General features: G+C 40.9%; 1 protein-coding gene across 7 annotated transcripts in view; it reads left to right on the top strand.

Moving 5' to 3' along the window:
* Positions 1-17,881, top strand: part of DCAF5 (DDB1 and CUL4 associated factor 5) — a 112,741-nt gene that overhangs the window by 64,764 nt on the left and 30,096 nt on the right. For 6 of the 7 annotated variants that reach the window (XM_070594128.1, XM_070594126.1, XM_070594124.1 and 3 more), the window contains exon 6: positions 6,820-7,033. In XM_070594128.1, the coding sequence (XP_070450229.1) occupies positions 6,820-7,033 (214 nt within the window). Of the gene's footprint in view, positions 1-6,819; positions 7,034-7,539; positions 8,410-17,881 lie in introns of those variants that run through there. The other variant, XM_070594129.1, reaches the window with a different exon arrangement.

Here is a 17,881-nt window from a genome sequence, read left to right as displayed (position 1 = left end):
AGGAGCATTCTGGGTGCAGGACTGCAAATGCAAAGGCCTGAAGCGGAAGCGTAACTGGTGTGTTGTAGGAACAGTAAGAGGGCACCATGTGGTTGAACTAGTAGGGTAAGAAGAGTGCTAGGAGGGGAGTCAGGATCATAAGGGATGAGAGGAGCGAGGGGTTGTCTAGGGCATTGTTGGCATTGTAAGGAATTTGGTTTTTACTCTGGTTAAAGTGGGGAGCCACTGGAGGATTTTCAGCAAAGGAGTGATGTGAGCATCCCTCCAGCTGTTTTGTTCAGGATGAAGTGAAGCATGGGCCAAGAGTGGAAGAAGGAGACAAGGTAGGAAGCTCTTTCAGTAATCCAGTGGGTTGTGAAATCAATTGAGCTGGTTACAAGTACTTATTAAATAAAAAATATAGAACAGATGAGCCAGCCCGGTGGCATAGTGGTTAAGTTCGCACACTCCGCTGCGGTGGCCTGTGGTTTGCAGGTTCAGGTCCTGGATGTGGACCTATCCCTCATCAATCCATGCTGTGGCGATGTCCCACATACAAAACAGAGGAAGACTGGCAAGGTATTAGCTCAGTGACAATATTCCTCCATCAAAAAGAGGAAGATTAGGGGCTGTTCTGGTGGCACAGCAGTTAATAACACACATTCCACTTTGACGGCCCATAGTTCACTGGTTCAGATCCTGGGTGCGGACATGGCACCGCTTGGCAAGCCATGCTGTGGTAGGTGTCCCGCATATAAAAAAGTAGAGGAAGATGGGTATGGATGTTAGCTCAGGGCCAGTCTTCCTGAGCAAAAAGAGGATTCCAGCACTTAGCTCAGGGCTAATCTTCCTCAAAAAAAAAAAAAAGAGGAAGATTGGCAACAGATGTTAGCTCAGGGCCAATCTTCTTATGACGAGAAAAAAGAAAAACATATAGAATAGAAAACCATGTGTTGCATATAGTAGGCGGTAAGTATTGTTTAATGAATTTATGCTAAATAAATGTTGGTGTACTGGGATGCAGTATAAAATTACTTATTACTATTAAAAAGTTTGAAGGCCATTATTCTAAGATATTTATATTACTGGAACTAGAGGTGACTTTGGGTTTTGGACACATTCTCAGGGAGTGGCTCTGGCATGAAACAGGCTGTCTTCCTATAACCGTGTTTCATCAGTCCCTTTCCTTTATGTTCCTCTCTTCTCTTATTTCCAACTGTTTGCGAAGAGTTCTTAACAGGAGGTACTAAATTGTGATTTTTGTTTTCAGACCCTCTTCTGCTTAGGTTTTTTTTCCTAAAGATCCTTTGTCTTTTTCCTCTTTAACATTCCTCTGGCTTTGTGGCCTTGTGCCCTGTCAGTCAGTGCGCCCACCCCGGGTTCTTCTCCTGCCATCAGGGACTGCCCGTTTACCTGCATATATTCCCACCTACTCCTGCACTGTTACTGTTGCTGTAGCAACTGTCATCTCGATCTCCCTCCTTCCTCTTGCTTTTTTCTGCCTCCTGCCAACCACTATTCAATAAACTCTCCCTTCTCAGTTTTACACACTGTGAGGTCAAGGCTGATCCTTGTAATCACAACTGTCAGAAGGTAGGACCAGGAGTAGTGTTAAGATGAAGATTAAATGGCTGCTTACGAAACCCTTCTCTATTTTCCGCAGCTTGGGGGGACGGGGGATTTGAATAAGCCAGGCCGTTTGATGAACTGAGATGACTAAATGTTGAGTCCCTAATTCTGTGGAAGAGTCATGAGTATCCTAGAACAAATCTGTTATGGCATTGCCGCCTCATTCATTTTGAGACCTGGGTTGGTTCTCTGTGACTCTGGGAATGGCTGGGCCAAAGGCAAAAATGTGGGCTCTAGATCATTTCAGCTCTGGGCCTGTCCCTGTTCTGGAAAGTGATGATTAGAAGCACTTTAAAGCCTACCATCCATGTTTGCCATTTGATTGTCTAGAGATCTCTTTATCCTAAATTTAGTCAAGCCCTTCTGCCGACTTCAGTCAATCTTAAATTTCTGGATATTCAAAAAGGGAAGGAAATTTTACTACATACACTGAACCTGCATCTATATTTCAAGCCAGAGAGGCTTGGTGGTGAATAATGTTCTGAGGCAAATAAGTTTGTTCAGTCACAGAGCACAGTGTGTCTTTCTGAAGCTGTTGTCCAACAGTTTTGGTTTACTCTAGAGAAGTCTCAATCTTGGAACTGAGGATTGTAGTAGAAAAAAAACAAAAGAGAAAGCCCAGGTTCTTCCCCTTCCAACTCACATAAACGAAATGGTTAAGGGATTATTGGGACCCTGAACACACTTGAATGGAACTGGTATGGGCCGTTACTCCCTGAACTTGTTCACTTTTTAACTAATTCTAGTGTCCTCTAGGATTTGTCATATTCTGTGGATTGAGTTATAGGAAGTACAAAATGTCCCATATTTCTTATGGATCATCCTGTGCTAAAGCAGAAACTGGAGGGGAAAGATTTTCCCCTACCTAAAGGACTTTGGTTTGCCTCTCTGGTTGTACGATACCAGCTCTGATGTCTGTGATTTGGAATAGCAGTGCCTTGACTCCAGGCATTTCACAGGTTTTAGAAAACTTTCACGTAGAAACTATGAGTAAATTCATGCCAGTGGGCTTTGGAAAACCTTGTTGGTACCATCAGAGGAATTACTTAATCATGGATTTGTGGAAATCTAGGTTCATAGAGCCTGATCTTGGAACCTTTATCAATGCTGTGTCTCATGCTAGACATGATACTGCTACTTTCCCTGGAAACAGCCTCAGCTTATTTCTCTTCTGTTTCGAGGCCTTAGCCTTGGCCAAATACTTGTAAAAATATTCTGTTTACCTCACCAGAGCAATGAAGAAGTCCAGTTGTGTATTTTTCAAGGGGCCCAAAAAAAACCAAAAAACCAGGAGACCACGCTAGTGAGCAATATTTTCCTAATGTTCTGAGGTTCTCTTGCTTTTCGTCCTGGATCTTTTACATGCTGACCCTTGGATCACCTCCTGCCCCATTCTTGTTGCATTTTATGACAGATTCTTGGTTGAGGATAGGTTGGGAATAGATTTATTGTTTTTTTTAAATAGGAATATTTTGATTTGAAGTCATTTTAACTTGTTGCTAGTCATTTCAAGATATTGCTCAGGTCATTTGGGTGTGTAATGGTAGTCTCTTTTCTCTAGAGGAGTGGAGATAGTGGCATCTCTGTTATCAAGATCAGAGTCCAGAAAGTAAGTCAAGATTGGGACATTCTTGTGTACAGGTACCCTCAGTTCTCCAAAAGGAAACGAGAAACTTCTCCTTCAGGGAATGTGTTGAAAACGGGAAAAAACATTTCAGGCATTGTTGGTGGAGTGGAACTCTGACCTCAAAAGGAATTGGAGTCCTTTCTGCTAACAGAAATGGGGCTGTCAAAAGTGCCATATTGTGTGGTTGACTTTTCATTGAATCTCTGGCAATTTACTTTCTCTCTACCTTGTTTGTACCCCCTACCTACCATCCATCTCTTCTCCCAAAATTCCAAAATGAAACTATGATTCTCAAAGTGTAGTTTGAAATTCAGATTCCCGGGCCCTCTTCCGAAGTTGAATTAGAATATCTAGGGGTAGATCCTGAGAATATACATTTTTTAAAAGTCCCAGATAATTTCTCATGCACATTACACCTGGAATCATAAACTACAGGATCTTTGTCATTATCTTTATAAATTGACTGTGAGCGCAAACTGCTTCTAAGCCTTTTCTTCCTGATGAACTAGTTATCTTTACCATTCTCATCAGGAGGAGCCTGCTGCAGAACCCCTGCTGAGAAATTACTGTTAACATAGCTCACTTTCTGGATTTCAGGTGTCTTTCCATCCCCCTGTTAGGAATTGAATGTTGCACCCAAACATGAAGTATTCAGTTTTAGTAGCTGCTGCTCTTTAGATGGCACCCCTAAACACTCTAGGAGCCGAATTCCTATGTATCTACCCTCTCTGTGTGAGAGAGAGGAGTTCCCAGCGTGGAAGCATAGGTGAGAGAGAAGTTAGAAAAAGACTCCTGTAGAGGGGCCAGATTGCAAACATAGATCAAGCAGCTTGGGGTGGGAATGGGATGGGCCTGGATGCCTGTCCCGGGCAGTCTTCTACAGGCCTGACTAGAATGGGCAGAGGAGGTTCCTGTTAACAGATAGAAAGGGTATTTGCCAGAGGCCCCAGCTTTCCTGTCAGGGATGCCTGAGCTGATGCAAACCCCTGCTGCTATGGCTGGTGGGGCTGGCCAAGTTTCTTTTTGCTGAGTCTTGTTTGCACCCCCAACTCCTCTTCAGTCCTACAGATGCTGGTTTATTTGCTCACTCCATGCTGGTCTTGGATTGAAAGCCTCTCATTGTTTTTGAGCTCAGTGTTTAGATAACACCACATGCCTGTGGCAGCTAGGGCACCCTGTAAAGGAAATGCCTGGGCTCTAACAGCCCCGGCATTCATTCTCTGTATGTGAGTGGATGTGGCCTGTGTTTAGGACCATTATAAGAACATTTCTCTGCAGGGATTATTACTTGGGGGCCTTCAGGTGTCCCAGGCTTCTCCTTGATGTTTAGAGTTCTAGGGACCGTTTTCTAGGTCTCTTCTTCCTTCCATTCCAATCATAAGAAGATTAAAGTCTGTTTTGCCCAAGCCTTATTTCCACACACAGCTGCTGTACCAGAGCATTCTTCCCTGTGGTGAGAAGACTGCTTTGCAGGGCACAGGACCGACTGGCTAGTGGTGGTGCAGACTGTTTTTATGACCAGGCCAGATTGGCAGCTGCCTTTGCACTGTGGTTTCAGGGGTTCCTTTTCCTATAGGGTATCTCCTTTCTTGTCTCCTTAATCTTGCCCATCACTCTCTTGCTAAAAAAAAAAAAGGAAGAAAATATTATCTTCATTCAATATTAAATCTCTTCTGATAGCATATAGCTCTTTAAGTTTTCACTTAGTAAAATACCATTAAAACTTCTTTCTTAAAAGTTATTCAGGGGCTGGCCCGGTGGCCAAGTGGTTAAGTCTGCACACTCTGCTTCGGCAGCCCAGGGTTCGGATCCTGGGCGCGGACATGGTACCGCTCATTAGGGCATGTTGAGGTGGCATCCCACATGCCACAACTAGAAAGACCCACAACTAAGATATACAACTATGTACTGGGGGGGTTGGGGGAGAAAAAAAGCAGGAAAAGAAAAAAAAGAAGATTGGCAACAGTTGTTAGCTCAGGTGCCAATCTAAAAAAAAAAAGTTATTCAAATAAATCTGCTAGGCTGTAATTTAGGTATCTCAAGCCCCTTTCCAGTTCTGCAATTCCCTATAATTTATAAACTTTTTTATAGTTTGTAGTAAGCAGAAGCAATGTCTGTGTGAAGCAGAGCAATTGGTACTCATTTGTGCAGCATCCCTGATGCATATACCTAACCTTACTTTCCTACCAGTAATTCAGTGCTCCAAGAATTGAAGAAAGAAAAGTTGGTTGTGACACGGACAGTCAGCATTCATTCCTCCATAATAAAATAGTGTCCAGGTAATCATGGATACTGACTACTAGAAAGATAAAGCACACACAGATACACACAGACACACCCCCACACACGCCGTTTCTTGCTTAGTACTATATAATTGGTTCATGTTCATGGCCATCCTAGTTCACTGTAAAATGGACATATCTTCTGAGTCATCAAAAGAAATTATTTAGAACCATACTATGTGACTTTTTATTAAATGTTATGAACATTATGAAACTATGGAAGAGTATTAGGCAACCAGAGTATACCACTCCCTAGTAAAGCTGGATAAATGGAATCACATATATTAACCAAAGTATATTTCAAAACTAAATATAAACTTGTTGGGAATTGTAAAGGGAAACAAGTCATCTTGCCTTTCCAATTGTTGTAACTACTTGCTCTGCATTTAATTTATTTTTTTTATTTATTTATATTTTTTTAAAGATTGGCACCTGAGCTAACAACTGTTACCAATCTTTTTTTTTTTTTTTTGGTTTTTCTCCCCCAAACCACCCCCAGTACATAGTTGTACGTTTTAGTTGTAGGTCCTTCTAGTTGTGGCATGTGGGATGCTGCCTCAGCGCGGCCCGATGAGCAGTGCCATGTCCGTGCCCAGGATCCGAATGAGCGAAACCCTGGGCCGCCAAAGCAGAGTGTGCAAACTTAACCACTTGGCCACAAGGCCGGCCCCTGCATTTAATTTAAAATTTTTCTTTAATATTTACTCTCAAGTCATGCTGTAGGGAATATAAAACTTCTGTAAACAGATTAAAAATTCAAAAATAAATGCCTAAATAATTAAGTGATTATTATTGAAAAAATATCCAGAATAAACAATAACGTATCTGTTTTTCTTGCTAATGGTTCTTGTAATTCTAAAATAAAGGATAAATACACCCCTTAAATGCCATCCAGGATTAGCCAGTGGCAGTGGACACAACTCACTTCCTACAATCTTGACAAGTATCTATTTGATTATGCAGTTAGCTGGGGTAAATGAAATAAGCAATCGTTTTAATATGTCTCTTCTTTCAATATGCTTGTGTTATCTTTTTCCCATAAATTTACTGGTAATTCACCTTTTGTGGATTGAAAAGGGGAATCGACAGGTTAAATAACTTGCTTTAATATAATCAAGGAGCTGTCCTGTCCTCATTATTACCTTCTAGCCCACTGCATAGAAATACCTCTATGCCGAAATTCAGGTGTACAAGCATCACAGGATGCTCTGGGCACATGTTGGGGAGAAATAAATGTGGTGTATTTTGTAGACTCTTGTCCAACCTCCCTCATGCCTGATTCCTGTGCTTTCTGCCTTCCAGTTCTCTCCTGCGCTATGGTGGCAACCTATCCCTTCAAAGTGCTATGAGTGTGCGATTCAACAGCAATGGGACCCAGCTCCTGGCCCTGAGGCGTCGCCTGCCCCCTGTGCTCTATGACATCCACTCCCGCCTGCCTGTGTTTCAGTTTGACAATCAGGGTTACTTCAACTCTTGCACCATGAAAAGCTGCTGTTTTGCAGGAGATCGTGACCAGGTAAGTGCCTTCTGCCTCCTGCATCCCACACTCATGCTCCTCTCGGATTGCTGTTTCTGTACTGGTCTTTATTTCGCTTTAGCATCAAGTCAGGTGGAAACAATTGAGAGGAACAATGAGTGTGTGGGGACATTCTGGCTTAATAGTGAGTTTCCTCATCAGAACTGCCATTGGGTAATATGAGGCACTCACCGTAAACCAAGGCTGGGCAGAATATGGTTCTGAGCAACCTAGCTCTGCCAAGTTTGTGAACAGATTTTAAGATTCTAAGAATGTATCACTTCAAAAGAAAGGAGGAGGTCCATGGAAAATTAGCCTGCCAAAAAAAGATAGACCTTTTTTTGTATCAGTAAAACACAATGATGAATGAAACAAACTAAGTACCCTCCAAGAGACATAGATCCTGAATAGCCCCTTAGGATGGCATTTTTTTCTTGGATGAAATGGGCTGAGCAGCTTTGTTTGAGAGGAAGCCAGATGCTGACTCTTTTCCTTTTTATTGCCAGCATCACAACTGAGCAGGAGAGCCCAAGCTGTGAGTTTCCAGCCTTTTTATACTCTCTCTGGGAATCGAGATACTGATGTTGACTTAGAACTGGCAGTTTTAAAACATGCTTAGCATTCTTGCACCTGTCTGTCTTGGCCATAGAATTTCTGAAGAGGATGTCAGTGAGTGGATCACTTGGACTGGTCTGAGGCTGGTCTGAGTACTGAAGCTGACTAAAGACAAATATAAAGAAAGATTGATCAAAGAAACAGGTTTTTTTCCTTTTCAAACACAACAAATCTTATTGCTCCTTCACGTCTAGATTGGAAAAAACAGAAACCTTAGTCTCTGGTTAATGCTTAGTGTTCTCTTTAGGTCCATCAACTATGTCAAATTTTGACGTATATTCACACATGCTATACTCCACCTCTTTAGAGTTATTTGTGGGCAAGTTTCATAAAAGAAATAGCTCTTTGAGAACTTGTGAAGACCCTGCTTTTCAAGGCAATAGCTAGGATTTTTCTCCTTTAACTGCTAGAGGTTGCTAGAGGTTCTTCGACATCATGGCTTTAGGATTAGTATACAGGCGTACCTTGTTTTATTGCATTTCACAGATATTGTGCTCTTTAAAAATTGAAGGTTTGTGGCAACTCTGCGTTAAACAAGTCTATCAGCGCCATTTTTCCATCAGCATTTGCTCACTTCATGTTTCTGTGTCACATTTTGTAATTTTCACAATATTTCAACCTTTTTCATTATTATTATATTTGTTATGGGGATCTGTGATCAGTGCTCTTTCATGTCAGTATTGTAATTGTTTTGGGGTATCTTGAACTGTGCCTATGTAAGATGGCAAACATAATAAATGTTGTGTGTGCTCCACCAACCAGCCATTGCTCTGTCTCTCTCCCTCTCCTCAGGCCTCCCTATTCCCCAAGACACAAAAATATTGAAATTAGGCCAACTAATAACCCTACAATGACCTGTAAGTGTTCAGGTGAAGGGAAGAGTTGCACATCTCTCACTTAAATCAAAAGTTAGAACGATTAAGCTCAGTGAGGAAGGCAGGTCAAAAGATAGGCTGAAAGCTAGGCCTCTTGTGCCAGTTAGTCAAGTTGTGAATGCAAAGGAAAAGTTCTTAAAAGAAGTTAAAAGTACTCCAATGAACACATGAATGATAAGAAAGTGAAACAGCCTTCTTGCTGATGTGGAGGAAGTTTTAATGGTCTGAATAGAAGATCAAACCAGCCACAACATTCCCTTAAGCTAAAGCCTAATCCACAGCAAGGCCCTCACTCTCTTCAATTCTCTGAAGGCTGAGAGGGGTGAGGATGCTGCAGAAGAAAAGTTTGAAACCAGCAGAGGTTGGCTCATGAGGTTTAAGGAAAGAAGCTGTATCCATGACATAAAAGTGCAGGTGAAGCAGCAGATGCTGGTGTGGAAGTTGCAGCAAGTTCTCCAGAAGATCTAGCTAAGATCATTAAGGAAGGTGGCTACACTAACCAACAGATTTTCAGTGTAGACGAAACAATCTTATATTGGAAGAAGTTGCCGTCTAGGAATTTCATAGCTAGAGAAGTAAAGTCACTGCCTGGCTTTAAAGCTTCAAAGGACAGGCTAACTCTCTTGTTAGTGGCTAATGCAGCTGGTAACCTTAGGTTGAAGCCAATGCTCATTTACCATTCTGAATAGCTTAGGGTCTTTAAGAATTATGCTAAATGTATTCTGCCTGTGCTCTATAAATGGAACAATAAAGCTTTGCTGACAGCATAGGTTTACAGCATGGTTTACTGAATATTTTAAGTCCACTGTTGAGACTTATTGCTCAGAAAAAAAGATTCCTTTCAAAATATTACTGTTCATTGACAATGTACTGGTCACCCAAGAGCTTTCATGGAGACTTTCAATGAGATTAGTGTTGTTTTCATGCTTGCTAACACAATATCAATTCTGCAACCAGTGGATCAAGGAGTAATTTCGACATTTAAGTTATAGTATTTAAGAAATATGTTTTATAAGGCTACAGCTGCCATAGATAGTGATTCCTCTGATAGATCTGGCGAAGTAAATTGAAAACCTTCTGTGGGCTGGCCCCGTGGCCAAGTGGTTAAGTTTGCGCACTCCACTGCAGGCAGCCCAGTATTTCGTTGGTTCCAATCCTGGGTGCGGACATGGCACTGCTCATCAGACCACCTGAGGCAGCGTCCCACATGCCACAACTAGAAGGACCCACAACAAAGAATATACAACTATGTACCGGGGGGCTTTGGGGAGAAAAAAGGAAAAAAATAAAATCTTTAAAAAAAAAAAGAAAACCTTCTGGAAAGGATTCACCCTGCTAGATACCATTAAGAACATTTGTGATTTCATGGGAAGAGGTCAAAATATCAGTGTTAAGAGGAGTTTGGAAGAAGTTGCTTCCAATCCTCATGGATTTTGAGGGGTTCAAGACCTCAGTAGAGGAAGTAACTGCAGATGTGGTAGAAATAGCAAGAGAACTGAAGATGTGACTGAATTGCTGCAATCTCGTGATAAAACTTTAACAGATAAGGAGTTGCTTCTTATGTGTGAGCAAAGAAACTGGTTTCTTGAGACAGAATCTACTCCTGGTGAAGACGCTGTGAAAATTGTTGAAATGACAACAAAGGATTTAGAATACTGCATAAACTTAGTTAATAAAGCAGTGGCAGGGTCTGAGAGGATTGACTCCAATTTTCTTTTTTTCCTTTGGAAGATTCACCCTGAGCTAACATCTGTGCCAATCTTCCTCTATTTTGTATGTGGGTCGCTGCCACAGCATGGCCGCCAACAAGTGGTGTAGGTCCCTACCCAGGAACCAAACATGGACCACTGAAGCAGAGCATGCCAAACTTCACCACTAGGCCTTGGGGCCAGCCTCAATTGATTCCAATTTTGAAAGAAGGTCTCCTGTAGATAAAATGTTATCAAACAGTATCACATGCTAGAGAAATCATTTGTGAAATGAAGAGTCAATGGATGCAGGAAACTTCATTGTTGTCTTATTTTAAGAAACTCCCATAGTCACCCCAACCTTCAGCAACCCCCACCCTCATCAATCAGCGGCCATCACATTCAGGCAAGACCCTCCACCAGCAAAAATGTTATGGCTCACTGAAGGCTCAGATGATGGTTAGCATTTTTTAGCAACGATGTATTTTTTGATTAAGGTATGTACATTGGTTTTTTAAACATAATGCTGTTGCACACTTAACAGACTACAGTATGGTCTAAACATAAATTTTATATGCACTGGGAAACAAAAGAATTCATGTAATTCACTTTATTACAATATTCACTTTATTGTGGTGGTCTGGAACCAAATCCGCAACATCTCTGAGGTATGCCTGCATGTAGTAAGACAATAATAAATGCTTGTTGAATTGAGTTGAATGTTAAAGAAATTGAGAATATCTTTTAAGTTGTCCAGGCTAGGGATTTCTCCTTTTATTAATAGAGAATATTTATCCAAATTGAGAATGTATATTCAATTTGGAGTCCTAGGGCCTACCTAGCTGCCATCCATGCTTTGAATCACCAGGTGGCCTCAGTTATATAAGCGATGTCTCCTTGGAGAGGCCAAAATGCCTGAATGACTTAGATTTTACAGGCAATTTATTGCGTAGGTGAGAACAAATGATTTTTAGAGATGATTGGAGTCACAATAGAGCAGATAATTGTGTACTCTGCAGAATGGTTGATTTAGTTTCATTTAGCTGTGGAAATGACACTCGAGCCCCTCCCACCCTCACTTTTTTCCTTTTTTCCTTTCTTCTTTGCTTTTGTTGATTTTCTGTTTTCTGTCACCCTCTATGCATGTGATCCTTATTTCATTGAACAATAAAGAGTAGGCACTAAATGTAATGGTTTATTAGGCTATATTACCAGAGACACAGGGGCTGAAGGAGAGATAAAAGAGGTAAAAGAAAATGAATGTTGTTTTCTTTCTGTTCCTGTATTAGCAGCCAGAATCTGTCTGCATGGAGTCCTTAAAAGACTCAGAACAAAGACCTCTAGCCAATATGTAGAGCACCTGGACCATGGTTTCTCAACCTCGGCTCTATCAGTATTTTGGTCAAATAACTCTTTGTTGTGTGGGGCTGTCCTGTGTGTTACAGGATGGTTAGTAGCACCCCTGGTCTCTCCCTGCTAGAGGCCAGAAATATCTCCCCTAGCCGTCCGTCCCCCAGACAACCAAAAATGTCTCCAGATATTGCCGCATGTTCCCTAGGGGGTACATTGCCCCTGGCTGAGAACCTCTGACCTAGATTATAATTACCCATTTTGCCCAGATACATTGAGACAGGTGTTGCCACAGGCAGAGCCACACAAGGTGTTTTGTGATGGTCCTCATTATGTTCAATGACAGGATGTAGTTGTTTTGCCTTTCTAGTTATATATAATGATAAAAACATTGAGTGGTTTTTGATTTTCTCACTCCAGATTTGACTGATTTATTATTTGTGGCTTTTGGCCTATGGGAAGAGCTTATGGGGTACTACATGCGCTCTGACAAACTAGACTGCTTTTTGGTTGGGGTAAATGGTTGTGCATGGCTGAAGGAGGATGTGAAGTCGTTGACTCTAACTTTGAATCTGTTTCAGAGTTAAAGTCTTTAAAGTTTATTGATATTCACCCTATAGATTATCAGAAGTGTTTAACCTAGGCAATAGGAAATAGAGATTTATGTTTGGCTGTTTTTTTCACTCCTTGGGGAATAAGAAATGTAGCTAATTCATCTTTGTCTTGTTTCCAATGCCTGACACACAGAACACAATAAATATTTATTGAAGTGAATCTTGAGTACTTTGGTCAATATGTGGTGTTTAGCTTTCTGGGCCTAAGGCTTCTCTAACTGTAAATCAGGATTGATAAGTACCATTTTCCCTGCTCAACTTCCAGGGGCTTTAGGAGGATGAATTAAATAATAGATTTTCAGTGAAACTAATCTGCTGAGCTTATACTTTTTAAGTGGCACAGGAGGCCAAACTTACTGTCTCATTCCTGGAATATGTCTCTCAAAGGTGATTTATAGGCTCTGACTTTCCACACTCAGGGCGAAGGCAGCAGCTGCCACGGTTACAGTATGATCTGCAGGACTGACATGTATATTCTTTGACTAGTCCAGACAGGATCTTTTTTGCTGCTTTCAAATTCCAAAGCCTACCCTTTCCTTATATTGGTCTTTATAGTTGATCTTGCTCTTGTATACTTTGAGAACACCCACAGCCCGAGGCTCTGTGCTCTGGAACTCTTCATTTAGTCATGGGCTGGATAACCATCCCAGAGAATAATCTGAGAATTTCCATAATAGGAATGAGTGTGGTCAAGAAAGGCAGTAAGTGACTTATCTATCTGAAACAGTCTTCTGGCTTTTAATTGCAATGAGATCACTCAGTCCACACAATTGGACCCAGATATTATGTCAGAGAGCTTGTACTTCTTATTAGACTGTCCTAGATTCACTAATTCTTCAGCCTCAAAATGAAATTAATATTTCAAGAAACTAAGCTCAAGGAATAAAGTGTGAAATAGGCTGAACCTACTTTGTGTCTCCCCCCATGCTCATTCTCATTGCCACCATTGTAGATGAATTTTAATTATAGAGCTGTTAGAGATCATTTTGTACAAACCCTCCTTTTACAGATGAGAAAACAGGCTCAGAGAGGTTAGATACACAAGACGTATACAAATTTGTAGCTGAGCTAGGATTAGAGCCCAGATTTTTGAGCTCTTAGTAGAGACTCCTTTTCACCATACAAAAAGGTCACAGCTTAATGCCAACAGAAGCAAGGCAAGCAGCAAATAAGTGAATTGGGCTAGAAGTAAACCATGTGGAGTGGCGGAGATTGTGGCCAACTAGAGAGCCCACCTCAACCAAGTCTAAATGAATCCCATCTAAATGAAGCTTTGACTCAGCTTCAGCCGTTGTTGCCCTGAGGTTGTCTGGTTTTTTTCCAGGGAAGCCAGAAATAAAGATTTTTATGTAGAGTCTCCTGATTTTTATGTATTGCAACAAATTCATACTTCGTTGTATGGATAGAACAAATCTGTGCACCATACCTATTCTGCTCAAGAGCCCCCAATTTGAAACCTCTGTGCTTCAGCAGGATGTTTTTCTCTCGTGTTTAGTTTTGTGGTCTGTCACTAATTCACAGGTGGGTGGAGACAAGTTCTTTTTGCCGTCTCCTACTGAGCCCTTCCTAACTTCATGCTTTTTTCCCCTCCATCTTTTAAAATAAGAAAGCAGGTATTTACTGAGCATCTACTGTGTGCCAGATGCTATGGTAGACCATTCACATGCCTGCTAGATAGTACCCTCTTTGAGATTCTCATTCAAAACCCTGTATACAATCTGTCTTCCCCACTTTGGGCTAAAAATACATGGTTTGTTTATTTCTAGTATAATCTTTTAATTATTCAAGTTTAATAACTTCTGTCATCAGATAAAGTGACATAAGATTGGCTGGGCATCAGCAGAAACAATTAGCCCCAAATAAAGCCTTGAACTTTTTTTTTTTAAACCAGCCCACCTTCTAGTCTTGTAGTGTAGTGAGGAATCTTGCAGTAAAACAGCATTCTTTCCCGTGGAGGTTACCTGAACCCAAGGGTTCTCCTCCTTCCTTTCGTATCATACTTGGATTTTTTCTAGTTGTTTTTCATTTTCTCCCTGAAGCCTGACTGGGTACATTCTGTCTCCCAAGCTTCACACTCCCCTCTGTATACTCAGTGAGCCAGTCTCTTAACAGGGTTAAAAAAGAAGGCCAATTGTCCACCTGCTAGTTTTTCTGGCACTCACTTTAAGACAGCACTCGGTTTTGTTCCCTTTCTTGTGCAATGCCTTAAACGGCTCTTGCCCTAGATTGTGAGAGTCCAGCAGAGCAGCTCAGCCTTCTGGGAAGTCTTTCAGGCTACCAGGTATGTGTGACCTGGAAATGGACAGTATAATCTTCTCTTGCTTTAGTCTCTTCTAACACCTGACCTAATAGTCCCTACATCTTGCTGAAAGTGGGATGGGCAAGGAAGGAGAAAGTGTAATAAAATTTCCTTGAAAGGCTGAGCGCTGGAGTGGCTGAGTCCTGGGATCACTTACACAGGTCTTTCTTTTGAACTTGATAGATGGCAAGGCCCCCAAAACCATGTTAATTAAATCATCCTATCTCATTCCCTGGAGAAAAGAGCTGACTTGTACCCCGTGAATCTAACAAAACGGCCTGGAACGCCTGGCCTCAGACATTACATCACCACTCAACCTTTCTGTGTTGACAATATATGGGTATAGCAGAGGTGCAGGAATTCACTACTAACTGCGCTCCAGGCCAGTGAAGCACCCCATAAAGTTATAACTTGGGTTTTTTTAATAACTCAGTGCATTCCTGATTAAGCTCACTTGGGGACCTGGCATGCCATATGTTCTCCTTCATCTGAAATAATGGCACACTTTAACAGGGGGAGATTCAACTCTAGTGTTCCATCCGTGCTTTGTGACTTTGGGCTAATTTTTTCTTCTTCTCCTTGCCTTTATTTTATATCATATATTTTTAGCCCTTTATCTGCTAAAGCACTTTCATTTCGTATTAATCCTCCCAGTAACCTTTGGGTGTAGTTGGACAGGTTTCATTCCCACATGAAACTGAGGCCTAGAGCAGTTTGAAACGGTAGATCTAATCCATAGCAGAACCAGGCCTAGACTCAGTCTCTTGCCTGTGATTGTACCTTCTTCTTTGTAGGCATGCTGCCAATGGTGTTATACAGATCAAGTGGTGATAGCATTTTCCATGGGCTGACGAGGAAGAGCTGATACAGAAGGTTGTGGCAGAGGAATTCCTTGTTGTATATATTATGTAGGTGAATATTTTAGGAGACTTTTTATTTTGTAAAGAGAAGATAGTGTGAAAATATCTTGTTTGTTAAATCAGCCATTTGTAACTCTTTTTGAGTCCTAAACCTCTTTGTAAGTCTAAATGCTATGAACACTCATTTCAGAAAAATGTACATATGCATATAGTTTTGCATATAAAATTAAGGAATTTATGGAATTCCTGACCCTAGAGGTTCAGGTGTTAGCAATCCTGGATTAAGATTTTACCCACAGATTAGATCATCTTTTAGTCCATTTACTGATGCAGTTTTAGAACTTGGAAAGCTTAAAAGATTTTGGAGTATATGCAGGCTTGCTAGATATGATCTTGTTTGTCATTCTTCAGCTGAAAAAGAACACCAGGTGACCTGCTTTCTTCTTAGGAACAAATGGAATTGATATGATCTGGTGATACCATGACAATTCTCCTTTAATGTATAGCTCATGGCTAGGAGTCTGGGCTCCACTGGGAAATCCCTGGTAGATGTTAACAAAGGGAACAGAGTATAACCTTTCCTGCTCCCCCTGCCCCGTCCTCCTTAGAGATTTTATTTTCAGTAGCTTTGCTTGTTTTCGGGTGTCTTCAAAAAAGGAAAAAGGAAAGTAATATTCCTTCCTCTCAGTGGTTGGAGACCTTCGCTTGAATGAAGAATACAAACACTCATATGCAGACTGGAATGAGTGATGCATCTCCCCACTTCCCAGTCCCCACACAGAAAAACTGAGGCCCACTGAGGAGAGATTCATTGCTGAAGGCCATTTGGTTGATAGCCCCTCCTCTTGCTCAGGTTTCCAAAAGAATTTTGCCAAATAAAGATTCATCTTTAAGTAATGCAGGCTACTTTGTTTTACAAGCAGCTGTTGGAGATTTAGAGCATTTTTTTATTTCTTCCCTACTGATTATTTGACTATTATTGGCTGCCTTTATGGAACATTTCTTTATTAATAGAATTTTTCCTATTCAGAACTTATAAAGGTTAGTTATTTTAGTAAACCAAAGAATTCCAGGAGCCTAATAGAGCTGAAATGGCAGATGGTCCAAAGAAACAAGGATCATGTAACTTCACATGCAAAAAATAGTGTTGATCTTATGGGTATGCCTATTTGTGTGCTTTTATTGGGAGCCAATGGAATTCTATTTTCTCCAACCACAAATAAGTTAAAATAAATCTATGGCTTTGACCACTTCCAAAGAAAAATTTCCCTGATTTCTTTGAGTGATATTTGTGGCAGGCACTGGGTATAAATGATATGATCAAAGGTATATTATATACCAACTGGAAAATCTTGTTGTGGAAATAGTTTTCTAGAGAGCACATCACAGAATTGTTCAATCACATTTTTTTTCTTTCCTAACAAAAGGGCAGGGAGAAATAGAGCTGTGTTTGATTTAAATGTTACATAGCAATCTCTCTGCTGTTACTGATCGAGGCTAGAGAGCCATCTGGTTTTTCTATCCTAGTCAATACAGTTAATTAGACAGTCATGCCATTTACTGGAGAATAATTAATCAATTACTGTGGAAGGAGCCTTGGAGAGAGCTGTGTAAGTTGATCAGTACTCAGTGAATAGTAACTGATTGATATGTTTCCTTCTCCATCAACAGATGGGGAATATCAAATGCTATGCAAACATGCACACACGCACACACACACACTTAATGCATACACATCCACACACACATATGCATAATACATATACATATACTTAGAAAAATTGAGCAGAAAGAGATTTCTCTGTTAGCAAAAGGCCTATTAAGACATATTCTGGTTTATTTTTGGAGTATATCAGATGGATGGCCTGTCCCTCCTCCTTTCTAGAACTTTTTCCTTTTAATGTGGATTTTGAGTGGAGGGGCATTTTTTGTTGATATCTGTATTTATAAACCCAATGAGGTCTTAGAATATAGTTAGTAGAGAGTTGTCTGTATTCTAAATTTGTCCCTTTTTTGGTTTGTTTAACCATTAAGGTTTAAATAAAGGTGTTAGGGAGGGGAGAATAGTTGCTTTGCTTGAAGGTGGCTAATAAGTTGGGGTTATTTTTTTTCCAGTAAGCTTCTATTTAGTAAGCAGTTTTGCTCTGGCAGGGCACGTTTACATCCTTCTTTGAGACTTCAATTTATTAAGAATTTCTTGTGAGTTGGATGACTCTACAGAGATGGTCTGTATATTTAGAGGCATGGGCTTCTCTGGGTATTCGGCAGCAAATTGCCTTTGCAAGTGGAAAAAGGTCTTTCTTGAGAGCATGTGTAATTTGAGAATGCTAAGAGATGAAGAAAGGGTCAGGAGTTCTTGGAGGGGGCGCTGGGCCTTACAGCAGTCTAGCAGAGAGTAGGGAGTAATACGGGAGTGACTATTTTCTATAAAGGTTAAGGGATTGACCGAGAGGACATGTGGGCAAATGAGACAGTGACAGAATGCTAATGTTATCTTTTTTTGAGTTTGTTATTGGCGATGGTTCTTTCTTGAAATCTGTTGAGAGG

The sequence above is a fragment of the Equus przewalskii genome, chromosome 25, assembly GCF_037783145.1.
Source record: "Equus przewalskii isolate Varuska chromosome 25, EquPr2, whole genome shotgun sequence".
Classification (NCBI taxonomy): Eukaryota; Metazoa; Chordata; class Mammalia; order Perissodactyla; family Equidae; genus Equus; species Equus przewalskii.
Note: the sequence above shows the minus strand (reverse complement) of the source record. Positions and strands in the feature narration are given on the sequence as shown.